General features: G+C 39.2%; 1 protein-coding gene across 1 annotated transcript in view; it reads left to right on the forward strand.

Annotated features, from left to right (window-relative positions):
* The window catches only part of LRRC2 (leucine rich repeat containing 2), a 37,056-nt gene extending 20,753 nt beyond the window's left edge, over positions 1-16,303 (forward strand). Inside the window, exons 4-9 of the mRNA XM_010862383.1 lie at positions 1,450-1,606; positions 6,416-6,552; positions 8,171-8,316; positions 9,917-10,072; positions 12,587-12,723; positions 15,941-16,303. Of these exons, the coding sequence (XP_010860685.1) occupies positions 1,450-1,606; positions 6,416-6,552; positions 8,171-8,316; positions 9,917-10,072; positions 12,587-12,723; positions 15,941-15,990 (783 nt within the window). The 3' untranslated portion in view covers positions 15,991-16,303. The remainder of the gene's footprint in view (positions 1-1,449; positions 1,607-6,415; positions 6,553-8,170; positions 8,317-9,916; positions 10,073-12,586; positions 12,724-15,940) is intronic.
* The last annotated feature ends 1,219 nt before the right edge of the window (positions 16,304-17,522 follow it).

Raw genomic sequence — 17,522 nt, forward strand, 5'->3', positions numbered from 1 at the left:
GTAGCTGGAACGCACCCTAAGTAACCCGTTTAAATGTCTTTGGATTTCAATGTTCCTCTTTTATTTATTTTTAATAATTAATTAATTTTTGGCTGTGCTGCGTCTTCACTGCTACTCGGGCTTTTTTCTAGTTATGGTGAGCAGGGGCTACTCTCTAATTGCGGTGCATGGGCTTCTATTGCAGTGGCTTTTCTTGTTGCAGAGCACAGGCTCTAGGGTGCATGGGCTTGAGTCATTGTGGTGCCCAGGCGCCAGAGCACAGGCTCAATAGTGGTGCGTGGGCTTAGTTGCTCCTTGGCATGTGGGATCTTCCTGGATCAGGGATCGATCCCCTTGTCTCTTGTATTGGCAGACAGATTCTTTAACACTGAGCTACCAGGGAAGTCCTCAGTTTTCTTCTTTAAAATGGACCTGAATCATGCCCACTTTGCCTATCTTGTACTGTTATCTGAAAGCATGTTAAAGATGAAAGGACTTCTGTAAGTTACAACTTAATCCACATATCCAAGAGCAGTGATCCTAAAGCCCGTTCCAAGTACAGGTACCAAGCAAAGGGTCACTGTGGACGCTCTGATTGCTGCCTCCGCCCCGCCCCACCTCTCCCCTGTACATTCCGGCCCCACTTTGCTGATGGTGCTCTGTGGTCAGCTCTGTGAGGTCAGGGGACATGCATGTCCTTCAGTGCTCAGCACACCTTGTTGAAGTAGGCGCTCGTAAGCCCATGAACTGAAATTCTCTAGCTGGCCAAATAGTCCCTCTAAGGTCTAATGCATTTCTCAACACCTTTACGATTTTATCCCAGACCACTTGAGGCAGGGAAGATCCTGGATACAGCTGAGTTGCTCCCTGTCACTTCAGAAGTGAGGGCCAGAAAAGGCGTGCCCTTGAGATGTGGCTCAGCATCCAGGTCTCCCCACTGTCCTTCTCGGCTCTTAGCCTGTTAGACTCATTAAAAAATTCAGAAATTTGGCACAGCAAATATTAAGTCTTTATCAGATATTTTAAAGAGCAACTATCAGTAATACAGAGGAAGGGAGATGGAGCACATGTTTTAAAATCCAAGTCATGGCCAGATTTTATTTTTAGATGATGTTAAATCCGTATGTTGTAAATAAATAATATGTATGTGGCTTGGGGTGGGAGCCTGGTTGTCAGTGTCCACACAGCATTTTATTTTAATAATATGAATTCATGGCCCTTTTGAAATTGGGCTCATCTGCTACTGTGGAGTTACTGCCAGCCACAGCATCTTGCTTTCTCTTTGGCAGGGCTGCAGAGCTGGCATGCGTGCATGCTTGCTAAGTCAGTTTAGGCGAATGCTCTCACCCACGCTCCCTCTCCTCTGGGTTTTGGAACAAGTGCATGTTTTCCTTGGCTTCTTGCGTTCTGCCTCTGAACTCCTACACAGGGAAGAGCTAGTTCTGACCAACGGGTTCCCTTCTATTCTAGGAGTTCCCAGATTCTTTGAAGGAGCAGACGCATTTGAAAGAATGGCACATCAGCAATACTCTGATTCAGATCATTCCTAAGTATATCGAACTGTTTCAAGCCATGAGGATTCTGGATCTGCCAAAAAACCAGATCTCCCGTCTTCCAGCTGAAATTGGTATGTTCCTTAGCTGGAACCTTCATGCCCCTTGTCTGGGAAGCAGGGGACACGGAGAACTCTTCCTTCTCCTGCTGCCCCAGGACGTCGCTGTTCGGGGCTGTTTCATGTCTCTCCAGAGCTGCTGGTTCACAGTGTCCCCTCTGGGTAGTGATGCCAGGATCTCCCTGCGTAACTCAGCAGTGCTGACGTTTGCCACTTCCTTAGAAATGGCAAGTCTCACGAGTGAGCAGCGCTGTGTTTAGAAACTTTTTGTTTTTTTTCTTTTGGCTTTAGAAATACAAACATGCAATAATGTATTTATTATAAATATAAGATACAATATATTGTTGCCACATAACAGTCCACTGATGAGTTTAGTTTAGCTTATGGTTTTATTTTGGTCCAGATTCTGTATTTTCAATCATTCTGTTCTTCACTCGCTTCACCGTAAGTGAAGTCCATGATAATGATCGTCACTGCTTCTCTTTCTCTTGTGTGTGAAGCACATGGCTGTTCTGGGCACATAGTCGTTATGATTCTTCCAAGACACTCAAGTCTTTCTGGAGACATATCAGCCCCATAAACCTCTGTAATGAGCAGGGCGAAATAATTAAACATTCTAGAAAGACATAAAATGTAAAGTCAGCTCTCTCAGCAAGGATTATTTCCTGGTATCAAAATTATACACATATCCAATGTTCCTCTAGAGCTCTACATTGTAGCCATATTTATAAATATATGTTAAAATATATGCCCATTAAATATATTTATATGTATGCTTATGTTAACGTATATGCACACTAAACATAGTTCCATAGAAGAGCTCACACTGTGTTCTTCAGCCTAAGCCTTCTTTTCCCTTATCATACCTTGAAGATGGGGATGGACTCTAGGGTCAGGCTGATTGGGTCTTTCACTTACTGAAAGGTCACCTTAGGCAGGTCCCTCACTGGTTTTCAGTTTCTTTATCTGTAAAATGGTGATAATAATAATATCTACTTCACAAGGTTGTTGTAAAGATTAAATAGTTAATACAAAGAAAGCGTTTAGAACAGATCAACCCTCAACAATTGCTAGCCACCACCACTATCATTGGGCTTCCCTGGTGGCTCAGCTGGTAAAGAATCCGCCTGCAACGCAGGACACCTAAGTTCGATCCCTGGATTGGGAAGATCCCCTGGAGAAGGGAATGGCTACCCACTCCAGTATTCTGGCCTAGAGAATTCCATGAACTCTATAGTCCATGGGGTCACAAAGTCAGACACGACTGACTGAGTGACTTTCACTTCCCCACTCTCATCATCTTCATCATTGTTATCTTTACATAAATGTTATTTTTCAATATCAGAATATCCTATCCTTCCTCATTCTCCCTAATGGCTGAGTGATGATTATGGTATGCTTTATTTAACTTCTTCTTTAAATATTTTACATTTAAACTAAGTAATTGGACACTAGATCTAAGATTCTGAAGACACAATTCTAGTCTGAGTAACTTGGGCAAATACTTTCATTTTTTTGCATCTTAGTATCCTCCTTTGTAGGATAAGGGGTCAGACTTTTTAAATAATATTTGCCACCTTTAAAATTCCCTAGTTGAGTGTTTTTGCATGTCAAAAACACTGTGGGAGGGGAGGGGAAAGAAGTCTCAGAAACTTTACACATTCTATACTGGATATAAGTCATACATAAATATCTTATCCACCTTGTAACTTTGAGTCTATTTCAAGTCAACTGAATATAATTCAGCCAAATACACCTGTGACTTCGGCAGAGTCACAAAAATTCTCCTCACGTGGCTGAGAAATATATCGTATCCCTAGTTTGAAGATTCTTGTGATGGATAAGTATAAAATTTTTATCATTACATAGGGCATTCATAAGAAAAGTAAGGGCCAAATAATAAAAAGAGGGTCTTTAGGTGATGTAACTGGCCCTTGTTTTATTCTAGGGAGTTATTTTCTGTTGCTTGCTTGCTTCTTAGATGCTAGTCATTAACTTGGAGTGTTTGGAATACATCTTCTTTTCAAGCACAACTATTGTGGACATTTAGGACAAATCATTCCAAATGTGCTGAAAAGAACTAAACATATGCTAATTCAAGACATGGTCTTTTCCTGGTGGAGTAGGTATAACTCCTTACACACTAGAGAGAAATTAAAAAAAAAAATCAACAGAATGTGATTGGCTAGAAAGAGGACTGAAGAGTTGTGTGTTTTTCTGTTTTTTTTTTTTAAGCTCTTTTATGTTGAATGGCTCTCTTTTGTAAAGGAGGTGAAACTGGATCTCTTACAGAGCTATTTTAGAGAATAACTGAGCATTGGCTGAGCAGAGTGGGTGAGGGGAAGTGGTCACCAAATGGGGTATCCTGTTTCTCATTATCAGGACAATTATTTCTGACAAATTAAGCATGACAGTTAGTGGTCCTCTTAACTCTGAGGAATAATCATTAAATGGGTTTAAAATAGCTAATTATTGAAGTAGTTTAAAACTGTTTACTCAACTAATTTAAAGTATGTAAATTCCTTAATGCTTTCTTTGGGCTCTAGAAGCTAGAAGCCTCTGGACAACAAATTGTACCCCAATTAGATTATATTTTGCTCACTGGCAATTAGGTCTGAGGGCCCTGGGAGAATGGGCTATATAAGTAGGGAGATTTCATTTCAGTTGGAAAAGATCCTGGAACATTGCAGGAAAGGATAGACTCATTAGCTATTTAGAAATATAATATGCTGGAGCTATGATGCCTGTCTTAGTCCATTCAGACTGCTATAAAAAAAAACAGACTGGGTGGTTTTTAAATAAAATAATTTTTTTGCTCACAGTTCTGGAGTCAGATCGGAGTGCCAGCATGGTGGACGGAGGGCCTTTTTCTGGGTTGCACACTTCTTCCTGCATCCTCACGTGGTCGAAGGGGCCAGGGAGCTCTGTGGGATCTTTTCTACAAGACCATGGATCCCTCATGGAGCTCCACCCTCATGATCTTACCCAACCATAATTAGCTCCCAAAGACCCCACCTACTAATAATAACATCACTTTTGGGCATTAGGATTTCAACATATGAATTTTCAGACCATAGCAGTGCCTTAAAGGTTTTATTTTGGTTTTTGTGACTTGGGACCCTTGTCACACTGAAAAACTGATTTTTCCCGGATCTTCAGGCTCATGGTGCTTGATGACAATGCTGTTCGCTATCTCTGATGGGGACTACTGAGTTCATCTCAGATGAATAATGCCAAGTTCTTATTTGTTGAGAGAGGAAAAGTAGTGTTTGTATAATGAGATCAGACATCATGAAAATGTGGCAAGGAGAACAACAATGTGAATACATACACATACAATTTCTTTATGTCTGTAAATTATTAAAATGTTATATCTGAGGTAGACTTGCCAAAGCTGCTACTTTTTCTCTGCACCAGCTAGAAGGAACTTGTATACAGTTTTCTCTCCCATTACCTCATCTTCTCTTTGCATCCCCTTGCGATAAATGCATGTACGGTTGGTATAAATGTGTCCTTAATGTACTGGAGCAAAGGCCTCCACCAACCAGATCAGGTAACTCTTTAATAGACACATTTACTTTCCTGAATCTGGAGACTAGATAGCTTAGAACAGTCACACTATCTGTGCCAATCTTAACTTTCCTTATTTAAACTGAAGAAGGTTTGTGCAGTGTGACCCTGTCTTACAGAAGCTGGGCCTATGGAGAGCGTTAGTCTGATCACACGCTCCCCAGCCCTCCCCATAAGAGAAACAATCTTTTGTTATTTTATATTAGCCCCCAAATCCATCCTGCTATTTTGACACCAATACCTGACTGTAAGGTTGCAGTTGCAGTGTATACCAGGTGGGTAAGTTAGAGGGGCCACTGATTTTCACAACATCATCATCATCTTCTAACAGTGAGACCACAAAAATTGACTCAGAAGTGGCTCTACTGCCAATATACTGTCTTTCTTTGTTTCCCTTTCTCATTTATAAAATGGCAAGAAAATTTGTATTTTGAGTGCCTGCTCTGCAAAAATAAACAATACTTTTGGTTTTCTAACTTTTAAACTTAGATTAAGAATGTTAAAGTAATGCTTTAGATCATGCGTGACATGATTTTTGGAATATTAAATATATTTACTCTTGTACTGGTTTCTGATTTGAAACTGGTCATACGTTTAGTCAATCAAGACAGAAGTGGGATGTGGTGTTTCTCCATCAATCTGTTATTGCCTAATATTCTTAGTGTGTTCGCTTCCTGCCTGTGAAAGGGATTTAGGCTTTTTAAAAGCACACATATTATTTAGGAAGCACAATATGTCATAATTAATAAATGCAAATATGAAGCAAAAGATAAATGAATTCTATGCAGCCTATGAACAGTCTCCTTGTTGAAGTCATTTACCATGTACATTGAGCTTTGTGTGTATTTCAGTACTTAGCTTGCCTCCCATCAGAGTCTGCCCCTAGGAACTGGACCACTTCAAAGCCATTGCCTGTTACTTCATTCATCATACGATTTTAGAGAGGTTTGCAGGTTTTGGGCCCTGACTCAGTCTATGTGGAGGAAAAATCCCCCACATCCCCCTTGCCTATAGTTTCACAAAGGATTAAACAGATAAAAAAATAAGCAAAAAATGCTCTGATCTATGACCAAAATGCTTAAGATAAAAGATGAGCAGACATTTAATCAGAGTGCTTAGAAAACAAACACAAAATCATGTTTCATGCCTTTGCCACCATCATTTATGCAAATGTTTTACATCTTCATTTTGTTTTTTGTCCTTAAAAGACCTTAATGAACCTGCACCATGCCTGTTGATTTTTTCTGATAACAGGTTGTTTGAAGAACCTCAAGGAACTCAACGTGAGTTTCAACCATCTGAAGAGCATTCCTCCAGAACTGGGAGACTGTGAAAATCTAGAGAAACTGGATTGTTCTGGAAATCTAGAATTAACCGAGCTCCCTTTTGAAGTAAGAAAGAAACATTTTTGCATGGTGATTTACTTTTACTTGGTTTGTGACACGGAATGGTCTGTAATATGGGGAAAAAGTTTTAGAAGATAAAATCCATCTTTACTTAAGTCACATTTTCATGACATTTTAATCATCCTAAACCAGCTAATATAAAGTCTTTAGAAATGTGCTTACACTTGGCTACAACTCAAATTTAATTTCAGAGCCGCTATCAAAAGAAAACTAGGCAAAATAAATCCTATTTTCATGCAAGGTATTTTTATTTAATGTCTATTTAATATGTGATGCCTGATGTCCATAATGCAGATCCCAACTTGTTTACCCATAATGTAGAAAAAAATTGGAAACAATTGGAAATAAATAAAGTGGATAAAATTTTTAAAAATTTAAATGCAGATAAGTAAAATAGCCCATAGATATGATTCGAGAAGTCCATTAATTAAAAAATATCCATTTGTTTCTTTTTTGCCTGTATTCATTGGGGAAATGATTTTAAATTATTTTCTGATAAAATGAAACAGATGAAAGTCAACAGTTTTTGTTGTTAAATAAAACTCAACAAGCTTCTTGTGCTTGAAGAGCAATAAGGATCTCACAAATCCTGCTGCTAATGAATAGGCTAAAAATAGTGTCGCTGGTGAGGCTCTGACAAGGCCCTGGCCATTGACTCTGTCTAGTCCCGGAAGGCGTATTCTTCTTCTTTCCTGGAAACTTCTGGGTGAGAGGGAGTGTCTGCTTCCACTCTTAGCACCTGTGTGACCCGGGACATGCCGAGGGATGGTCCTGGTGAGGGGCACAGCCAGGGCTCAAGATTTTCCCACAAGCTTCTCGTTCCCCAGTGCTCCCATGTTTACAGAGAGGCCCAGTCCTCTCCCAGATGTGCAGGCTGGCAGCAAGCCAACTCACCTTTGACCTCTCTTGCTCCCGTGCCCCATGTCCACTCCATGAGTAAGTCCTGTTGGGCATGCCCTTCCGAATAACAGTGGAGATTTCTGATCATTTGCCGTGTCTCTTTACCAATTCAAGTGTGAGTCTCCTGAAGACTTGCCAGAACCCATTAAAACAGGCTTCGCTAGGTCATACTACTCTTTGAGGCTTACACTTTCTGTCTTCTCTGGCTTTGCACGTGCTGTTCCCCACCTGAGTGTCCTCCCCAACCTTTCCACCTGTCAAGGAACCTCAGGACCCAATTCAAACACTCCATTCTCTGTGACTCTTTCCTGACCCCTGACTCTCACCTCACTCCTTTCTCTGTTACTGAGTGTTGCAAATTGGAAACTTCTTCACACTAGTTCTTACTACATAAATTAGCCTTGCTCATTTATGAAAATATAAACACCTCAAGGGCAGCCACTGTGAGCTATTCGTCTTATTACCCCTAGAAGGTAGCACAGTGAACAACACACAACAGGTGTTCAGAATATATACTGTATTTATCTGTTTTGCATATGTTCACATAAATGCCTTTGGTAAGAGACGTCAATCTAAAAATTATTAGTTGAACTTAATTCTCACTGTTAAAAACTAATTAGACACAACATTGTAATAAATCAATGCTACCCCAATAAATTAAAAAATTAAAAAGTAATTAGAATATTTTGTTATTCCTTCCTAGTTAAGTAATTTGAAGCAAGTTTCATTCGTAGATATCTCAGCAAACAAGTTTGCCAGCGTCCCGATCTGCGTCCTGCGGATGTCTAATTTGAAGTGGTTGGATATCAGCAACAATAACCTGAGTGACCTGCCACAAGACATAGACAGGTAGCTACTTGCATTCTGAAGGTGCAGGACATGAACTAGTCGCTAACATTTCAAACATGCCCGACACATGAGTGTTTTCCAAGATCAACTAATTTTCCAGAGTTTCTTGGTTCTGAGAAATTAGTTTGGTTCTTTATAGAATAAGACAGTTGTCAGTCTACATCATACAGATACATGTACAGCTGACCCTTGAACAATGAGGGACTTAATCTGCATATAATTTCTTGTTGGTCTCTGTACCAAGGGTTCCTCTGCATCTGCAGATTCAACCAACCAAAGACCCATGCAATACTGTAATATTTACCATTGAAAAATATCTGCATATGAGTGGACTCACGCAGTTCAGACCTATGTTGTTCAAGGGTCAACTGTATATATATATATATACATATGTATATATATACAGTTTAAATGCAATATATATACGCATATACACACACACAATTTGAACACATCTTTGCTTTACTTTAGTCCTCAGTAGAATGGAAGCTTAGCTTTCCCTTACTCCCCAGGAGTGGAAAAGTAAATTCATTACGTATGGAATAGAAACATTTCATTCTATATAGGCTATCAGGATAATTTTTATCAGTTTCATTTATTGCTTTATTATACATAATGTTTCAAACAAAATTGATATGCTTAGTAAGGTTTTTAAATTCTCTCCTTGCAGCTATTTCATTTTTAAAAAATAACTACTGTACAGAGTCATGTATGATAGATTCATTCATTTATTCAATCAGCCAATATTACTAGGCTTCTGTACGGCAGGCCCAGGAAGTGGGCTGAGTTCAAGTGTGGATGAAACAAACTTTCTGGCCTCCGGGACTCCATAGTGTTCATCACAAAGTAGAATAGTAAGCTGTTGGGACACAGGAACTGAAAATGGCTTGGTCCTGAACGCCATCTCATGACCTTTCTCTACTCCTGGGACATGTGATGTATATGGATTCTTTCCTGGTTTATGAGACTAAGTGGGAATTGTTTTAGTTTGAAACACAAGGGGAACTTTGTGAAATATTTTGTGGGATCAGTCAAAATTTTGCAGATGAGTGAAATAAAAAGCTAGAGAGGCAGGCATTGAGCTAGAAGACAATGGAAAACAGAGAATAACATATTTGGACCATATTTTGCTCATTTCCTTCTCACTCTGCAGGTTTATTTAAAGTATGATGAGAGAATAGTAACTGTGTTCTCACAAGAGGAAATACATTACCAAAATTTGTTTATTCTCACTGCAGCTCTAATATGATTTCTTTCCCATATCTACCTGTGGGAACAGAGTAGATACTAGATAGAATGGCAGATACACTGATTTTATAAGTTCCATCATGGCCTACTGTATATTGTGTAATTTGCTTATCCTGCTGCTATATCTGTATCTTCCATTGCCAATTAATTCAGTAAAAACTTAAAAAACAAAAAACCCAAATCGTGTCACCCGGTATGACTTTATTTAAATTGTGTAGCCAGTTTATTCTTATAAGGGTCATATATAAAAAATAAACTAGGTAGGGATTTCCTACTAGAATTTATCTGTAATTCACTTTTCTTGGCTGTGAGGCTAAGTCCTTGAGTTCTAATCCCTTTCATGTCTTCTTAGGCTAGAAGGACTGCAGACCTTTCTCCTGTACAAGAACAAGCTCACCTACCTTCCTTATGCCTTGCTTAACCTTAAGAAGCTCACCTTGTTAGTCGTCAGCGGGGACCACTTGGTGGAGCTCCCAACAGCCCTCTGTGACTCCTCCACCCCTTTAAAGTGAGTAGACGGCCCAGTAGAGACCCATTCAGACACAAGGTAAGAGCGAGGAGCCCCTGGAGCCTGGGCGTCCATCTCAGGAACCATGTTCAATGGTTCTCCTACTCAGAGAACAAAAAATTCTGGCGCTTTCATATGGAATTTTGAAGTCTTTGGCCAATGGCATGGGGAGGTATAGCTCAAAGGATTTCTGGATAAATGCTACCTGCTGGCTGAAGGCACAGAGGGATATGTGCCCAGGGCACAAATACACACACACACACATAGATAAATACATATAAAGTCATAAGTAACATATAAAAAGGAATCTGGATTAAGCCACAAATTAAATATGGGAAGGAGGCTATAAAATGAATGAGAATTGCCAGGTTAATGATGATAACAACAATAGATACATGATGATGTACTTAACACCTGTCAATCTTGAGACCCCATTAAGATGAGGGGAAAAAAATGTATAGACCCACAACGATGAAAGAAGCAGCTAAGGCCCTCACAGAATGAGAGGTCCCAACACATTTCTGGGAGATACTCAGCAGAGGCACACTGGTGACTGATGGAAATAGGATGAAATAGGCTGAAGCTCAGAGGGCAAACCGAGAGATGAGCCATATCCTGGAGGACTCCAAAGATGCGTGGTAGTCGGATTTCAGGTATGGAAGGTGTAGACTGAGCCATGGTGCTAAAAACAGAAGGAGCAAAACGAAAGCTTCATACAAACGGGCGATCCCCGGCCTTCCAGATCTCCTTGATTTCATTGGGCAGCTCACTCAGCACCAAGAGTCTAGCCCACTGATCCAGAGTGTGAGGTTTGCTTTAGGGAATGACCCTGGACTTTTGTGTTTGGAGATTCCCCAGGGGACTGATTTGCTCCCTGAGTGGTCAGCCACAGCAGGGCTGTCCACCGGGCAAACGCTGTCTGCATATAAAGATGTCCAGACAACATTTTGCTGTCTCATTTTCAAAATACAAAGGTATCTGTAAGACTTACCAGATAATTGTCACAAACACACAAATATTATAAACTGGTTTTCAATTCTAGAATCAAACTGCAAACAAGATAGAAAAGTTAAATGTGGTTACAGATCGGAACGTGGATGGTATTGACGTTAACAGTGTAAAACTACACAATGTCTGTGATGTGCTTTGAAAGGCTTCAAAAAATCAGGTGGCTTGATGGGTGGCTAGAGGAGTGGGTGGATCAGTGGATGGGGATGTGATAAAGCAAGTACAGTAAAGTGTTTAATGTGGAACCTAGGAGTGGGTACAGGGGTGTTCATTGTAACATTTTCCAACTTTGCTGAATGTTTGAAAAAGTTTCATAATAAAATGTTGAAAAAATAAAAGTATAGGTAAAAATTGGGAGGGAGGAAGGTTAGGGAAATAGAGGGAGTTGAAGATAAGGGGAGGAATACCTTCACCTGATTGAACAACATTCAAGTATTTTTCCATGGTAAAAGATAATTTCAAATAGATTCAGTAAAAACAGTGATTGACCAATGACAAATTTCTTTGAGATGGGAGAGGAGCGAAGGGGCAGGGCTGCTTTACATAAAAAGTATCATTGTGCTATTCAAATTTCAAGATATGTACAGTGATTACTTTGATAAAAAATGAAAGATGATAAAATATAGGTATATGTCGTATTTTTGGATTAAAAAAAAGTGATAAAAATTCAGTGAAAGAAATTGCAAATGAAAAGTTAAATGGATCTATGTACATAAGAAGTAAAGCCTTTTTGCTTTCCCCATATTTAGCTATTAAATAAAGTTAAAAGGAAAATTAACTGGGGTATATATATATATATGTATATATATATAAAGCTAACAGCTATGTGGCTGATATCATAATATACACATATATGTATATTCGTAATATAGGTATGTAACATCTCTTCTACAAACCAAAGCAAGTAGACTAAATTCCCCAAGACTTAGTAGGGCCTACAATTGCAACCAAAGACTGTTTGAAAGATTTCCTATTTTGAATAGATATATTTGTAGAATCTTTCACATCAAAAGATCTTTCAAAATTGTGAAAAAATTAGGTCAAATGCCATTTTGGCTTGTCTCCTTTAGCTTTTTTTTTTTTGTCACAGTAGTCCATATTTTAAATATTTCTTTGATGGGGATTTCATCTGAGCCCTTTTCAACATAGCCACAACATTTTAAGAGTTTGCTGTCACTAACTGGGAGTAATATCAAACATAGTAAGGCATCATATCTGATGGAGAGGTTATTGTTCACCTCATGCCCACTGTCCTCTGTCTGTGGCTAAGTACCTCTCATCTTCCCAACAAGCCTCTGCACAGTCTGGTATAAACTGAATCCAGTAATCCTACTGGCTTTCTGCACGGTGAAATCCCACTGGTGACACTATTATGTGGTCATCTGTGACTTCCAAGAAGAAGTGAGAAATTGGGATTTAGTGCCACAAAGGTTGACTTCTGAGGTTTTTGTACAATTGCAAGTGCACAGCTGAAAGTGGTGGTATTTTCCATATTCTCTTGAATAGATTTGTAAGTCTTAAGGACAATCCTCTTGAGAATACCCAGTGTCAAGATGGTGATGAAATGATGGAGAGTGAACGAGATCGCCAACATTTTGATAAAGAATTTATGAAAGCCTATATTGAAGATCTTAAAGAAAGAGGTAGGTTATTCGTATGTAAAATTATTTAAAATGAGTGTATGGAATTCCAGTCACTCATGCAACACATTTATTGCTGTAAGCCAAACTAAATAAAACTTGATTGGTTAGGGGCAGGTTACTTTGTAAATTATTTTCTATTTACCAAAAAAGAAAAAGAGAGAGATACATTTCCTTTCGTTAAATAATCAAAATTTCCTAGTGTATTAGCCTGCTTAATACATCCTCAACCATGTGACAGAAAAGCCGGGAAACATGCCAGATGTGAAGGTTGCATTACTAACTTTATGTGGGATTGTAATGAAATGATATTGATAAAATAGTATTTTAATTAATAGAACAGAAGTTTCCATGTCAAAATCCATTTAAATTTAACTTCTAAAAAAGTCATCTGTTATATAAATCAAAGTATACCTGTAAAATATCACAAAAGGAAAAAACAAAATGACAGATTAGTGTGTGTATGCCAAGTCGCTTCAGTCGTGTCCGATCCTTTGCGACCCTACGTACTGTAGCCCTCCAGGCTCCTCAGCCCATGGGGATTCTCCAGGCAAGAATACTAGAGTGGGTTGCCATGCCCTCTTCCAGAGGATCTTCCTAACCCAGGGATCGAACCCACATCCCTTACATTTCCATTGGCAGGCTGATTCTTTACCACTAGTAACACCAGGCAGATTAGTAAGTAGATGCATTTAGTTTTGGTTTTGCATAACTAAATGATACAGAGGAACGGGGCAGTCACAGTAGCTCAGGAAAGGGTGACGTGTTTTCCCCAGTGGCTGTTTCCAAAGTGTTCCAGAAGCCTTAGAACCCCTTCCTCCTGTCAGAAACATAGACTCAAGGAAAGGCATCAATTAGTCTTTGTTCTTTTTTGCTGCCTCTTTTCTTTTTTTTCCTTTTCTGAGCGTGGGTGCCCACAAGTTATCTCTTAATTTTTCCAGTTCTCTTTTTTTTTGATAAGCTGGGTACAGACCTGAATGAAAGATGTCGTGCATGTGGATTTAGGGAGGATGTAGCCCTGGCCCCGTGACTCTGAAGACAAGCACTTGGGGACAGGTTCCCTCAGTCACTCTCAGAAAGTATCATACCTGTGAGCTTATTGCTCCCTTGTTAGTGGGTATCTGAAGATGATAAGTCACATTCAGATATTCAGGTATCTCATGACATTAATGAAAAATACCATTTATTGGCAAAGTAAAATTTTTCCAGTTAAAATAAGAAAATTTCTATACAGTTACCTCTCATGTGTTTGTCCATCCTTAATCCTGAATCCTGAAATGTTATAAAATAAATTAGAAATTTATATTAAACATGAAACTGAAATACCAGAACCATTTATTTGTCAAAATTTATCTTTGGGTTGTATAATTTTCCTCTTGCAGAAAACTTTCTTGTATTTTATTCATTTGTTCATAATTCTGTTATAGTACTATTATAAAAATGTAAGAATGGATTAGAGAAAACAGGTATTAATCTTTCCATCTATGTGGCCAGCAATAAAAATGGTTTGATTTTAAAAGTTAACTTTAGTGATAATAGGTTTTGAATCCATTCGTTGGTTTCTAAATAATTATCATAATTCTATCCTTCTTATGGGCTTCCTGGTGGCTCAGTGGTAAAAGAATCTGCCTGCAATGCAGGAGATGCAGAAGATGTGGGTTCGAATCCCTGGGTAGGGAAGATCCCCTGGAAAAGGAAATGGCAACCCACTCCAGTATTCTTGCCTGGGATATCTCATGGACAGAGGAGCTGGTGGGCTGCCGTCCACAGGGTCGCAAAGAGTCAGACATGAATGAGCAACTGAGCATGCATGCACACACTCACGCATCCTTCATATATTCATATTAGGTTGCACTAAATGATATTGCCAGTATTCAGCTGTGTATGACCTACAAAAATGGTGATTTCTTAATAGATCAATCTAGATGTGGTTGGACATATGCTTTGAATTTTTTTAAGTTTCTTTCTTCTTCATCGTGCTATCTTCTCTCTTTTCTCTCCTTCCCTTTCAGACTAATGTCTGAGTTAGAGAGTTCATCACTGTAAGGAAAAGAACTTAGATTTAGTGGGACTTCCTTGGCGGCCCAGTGGTTAAGACTCTGCCTTCCAATGCAGGGGGTGAGGGTTCAATCCCTGGTTAGGGAACTAAGATCCCACATGCCGCAGGGTGCAGCCACAATAAATAAATAAATAAATTTGTTTTAAAAAGTAGATTTATCGATATGATTTTAGTTTTGGAATAGAAAGAGGTGTACACAAATGCATGTGAAAAAGACTTGTAGGCTATCAATAAAAAGTTAATATTTAAAAAAAAAAAAGTAGTTTGGTGAGTCTGTGTGGATGTCCAACTTTGTATGATTCAAGAATGTTGAAGAAGTGAGGCCTCTCCCTGGTCCTCACACTTTAGTGAACATGAGAATCAGCTACAGGCTCCACTTTCAGAATCTTTGAGTCATCAGGTCTGGGGTGGGGTCTGAGAATGTGCATTTCTCAGAGGTTCCCAGGTGATACTGATGCTTTGAGTCTGAGAACCATTGGTATAGACCAGCCTTTGAAAAACTTTGGCTGTGAAGAGAGAAAGAGTGTGCAGTAACCAGGGAAGAGCAAGAATGATAAAATGATTATTAATAAGATGGTGCTTGGTTTAGGAATAGCCCAGACTTCTCTTATAAACCATATTCCCTTCTACCTGGCATCTATAGTTCTTGGCTGTATATTTCTATTTTATCAGCTTTTATTATTTTAGGCTCATACAGTTTCCAGTATGTTGATGTAGCTTGTGTAAGGTGGTTGGAAAGATTACAAAAGAATGAAAATTAATAATAAGTTAATCTTCAGGACTTCCCTGGTGGTCCAGTGGTTAAGAATCCGCCTTCCAAGGCAGGGGATACAGGTTTGATATCTGGTTGAGGAACTAGATCCTATATGACACATAGCAACTAAACTTGCGTGCTGCAACAAACACACAGAAAAAAAAAAAGAAAAAATATATATAAATTTAAAAATTAAAAATCAATCTTAAATAATGCATTCTTCTATCTTAGGTCTAAATATCTGTGAAGCATGACTACGCATTTGTCGTGATTGACTTAATGGTGATAAATAAATGCATTTATCTCTATACTTGGAGTATGAAATGGCAATAATTTGAATTTTGCTGTAGTTACACTTTATAATAAGATGTGGAGTGGTTGAGTATATATTTTTCTTTTTGTTGCAGAATCTGTTCCCAGCTATACCACCAAAGTATCTTTCAGCCTTCAGCTTTGATGTCATCCATCAGAAGACTACAGAATTTTCCTGACCTGTGGAGCTGTAAATCTTCCTGCTGTGGGTTGTCATAGAGAAGTAATGGCTTGGGCTTAAAGGCAAAGTCTAGAAACCACTGTCGTAGTTATTAGGAAAAATGACTTTCAAATTTCAAATATGTGAATACCTCTCTCTGTGGACTGGAGAATAGATAAGTGGGTTTATATATTGATATTTAAAGGTTCATTTGCATTTACTTGTTTCCAAATAATACACATTTAATGTTTTAAAAAATGTGTTATTTTTAAAAATTATCACTTAAAAGACCAAATTTTGAAGCTGACTGCATTGTTTTTGGAGATCCAGGGATAAAGGGGTGTTGAAAAGAGTATTTATATTGAACTAGTCAGATGAAAGTTTATTTTGTTATTTTGAAAGAGTTTTAACGCATCGTTTCTTTTACTGAGGACGGTTTTCCTTGGGCTTATACAAATTGCTATTTTCGTATGTTTTAAGTTGTATTTTACCAAGTTTAGGCTTTCAGGAAAGACTTTAGGGATATTCTGGGCCTTGAAGGCAGAAGGACAGGCTGGATTGTCTGTCCAGGCACTGGGCTCAGGTGGTGCTCTGGTGGCTCTAGTGGAGGACGTGTGGGCCTGGCCGGTAATGGGAAGCCTGGTGGGGCCTCCATGATGGTCAGCCTGCCACGAGTGGGCCTCCTGGGGGTCCCAGGATGCATGCCAGAGCACAGAGCAGAGGCATTGCCTCCGGGGACCCGTCCTCCAATACCTGTCATATAAGGTAGCAGGAATGACTAGTCCACACTGATGAGGAGTCCCTCGCAAGGCTTCCCTGAGGTGCCACAGGAAGACTTTGCTCACGGGTGAGCCACTGTGGTCCAGAGAGCAGAGGAGACTGAGTTTACATGGGCAAAGAAGGAGTTCATTAGGGGGCTTTGAACTTTGGTATCACATTATAGGATTTGGAGAAATTATACAAATATCTATTTTTATACTATTATCTTAGGCTAAAATAAACAAGATTGTGAATATGTTGAAGATAAGTTTAAACAAGTAACTTTTGTGACTAAGATGGAAAAATTGCATATATTCATATGTGTTAATATCAATCCAGTCCTCGGTGGTCTAGCCAAGTGCTGTCCAGTAGAACTTTCTGCTGTGAAGGAAGTGCTCTGCATCTGTGCTGTCTAATTTAGTAACTGACAAATGTATGTGCTTCTTGAGCTCTTGAACAATGTCTGGTAAATTTTCAATTACACTTAAATTTAAATAGCCAAAGGTAACACCATGTTGGACAGCACAAGTCAAGTCAGTTAGGTTTTTCAGAAGTTAATCAGGACTGCTGCTGCTGCTGCTGCTAAGTTGCTTCAGTCGTGTCCGACTCTTAGCGACCCCATGGACTGCAGCCCACCAGGCTCCTCCATCCATGGGATTTTCCAGGCAAGAGTACTGGAGTGGGGTGCCATTGCCTTCTCCGTAATCAGGACTAGAAATGAGTGATTTTTATTTCTTTATCTGAAGAACCAAGGGGTT

The sequence above is a fragment of the Bison bison genome, unplaced genomic scaffold (genome assembly GCF_000754665.1).
Source record: "Bison bison bison isolate TAMUID 2011002044 unplaced genomic scaffold, Bison_UMD1.0 scf7180017864482, whole genome shotgun sequence".
Lineage (NCBI taxonomy): Eukaryota > Metazoa > Chordata > Mammalia > Artiodactyla > Bovidae > Bison > Bison bison.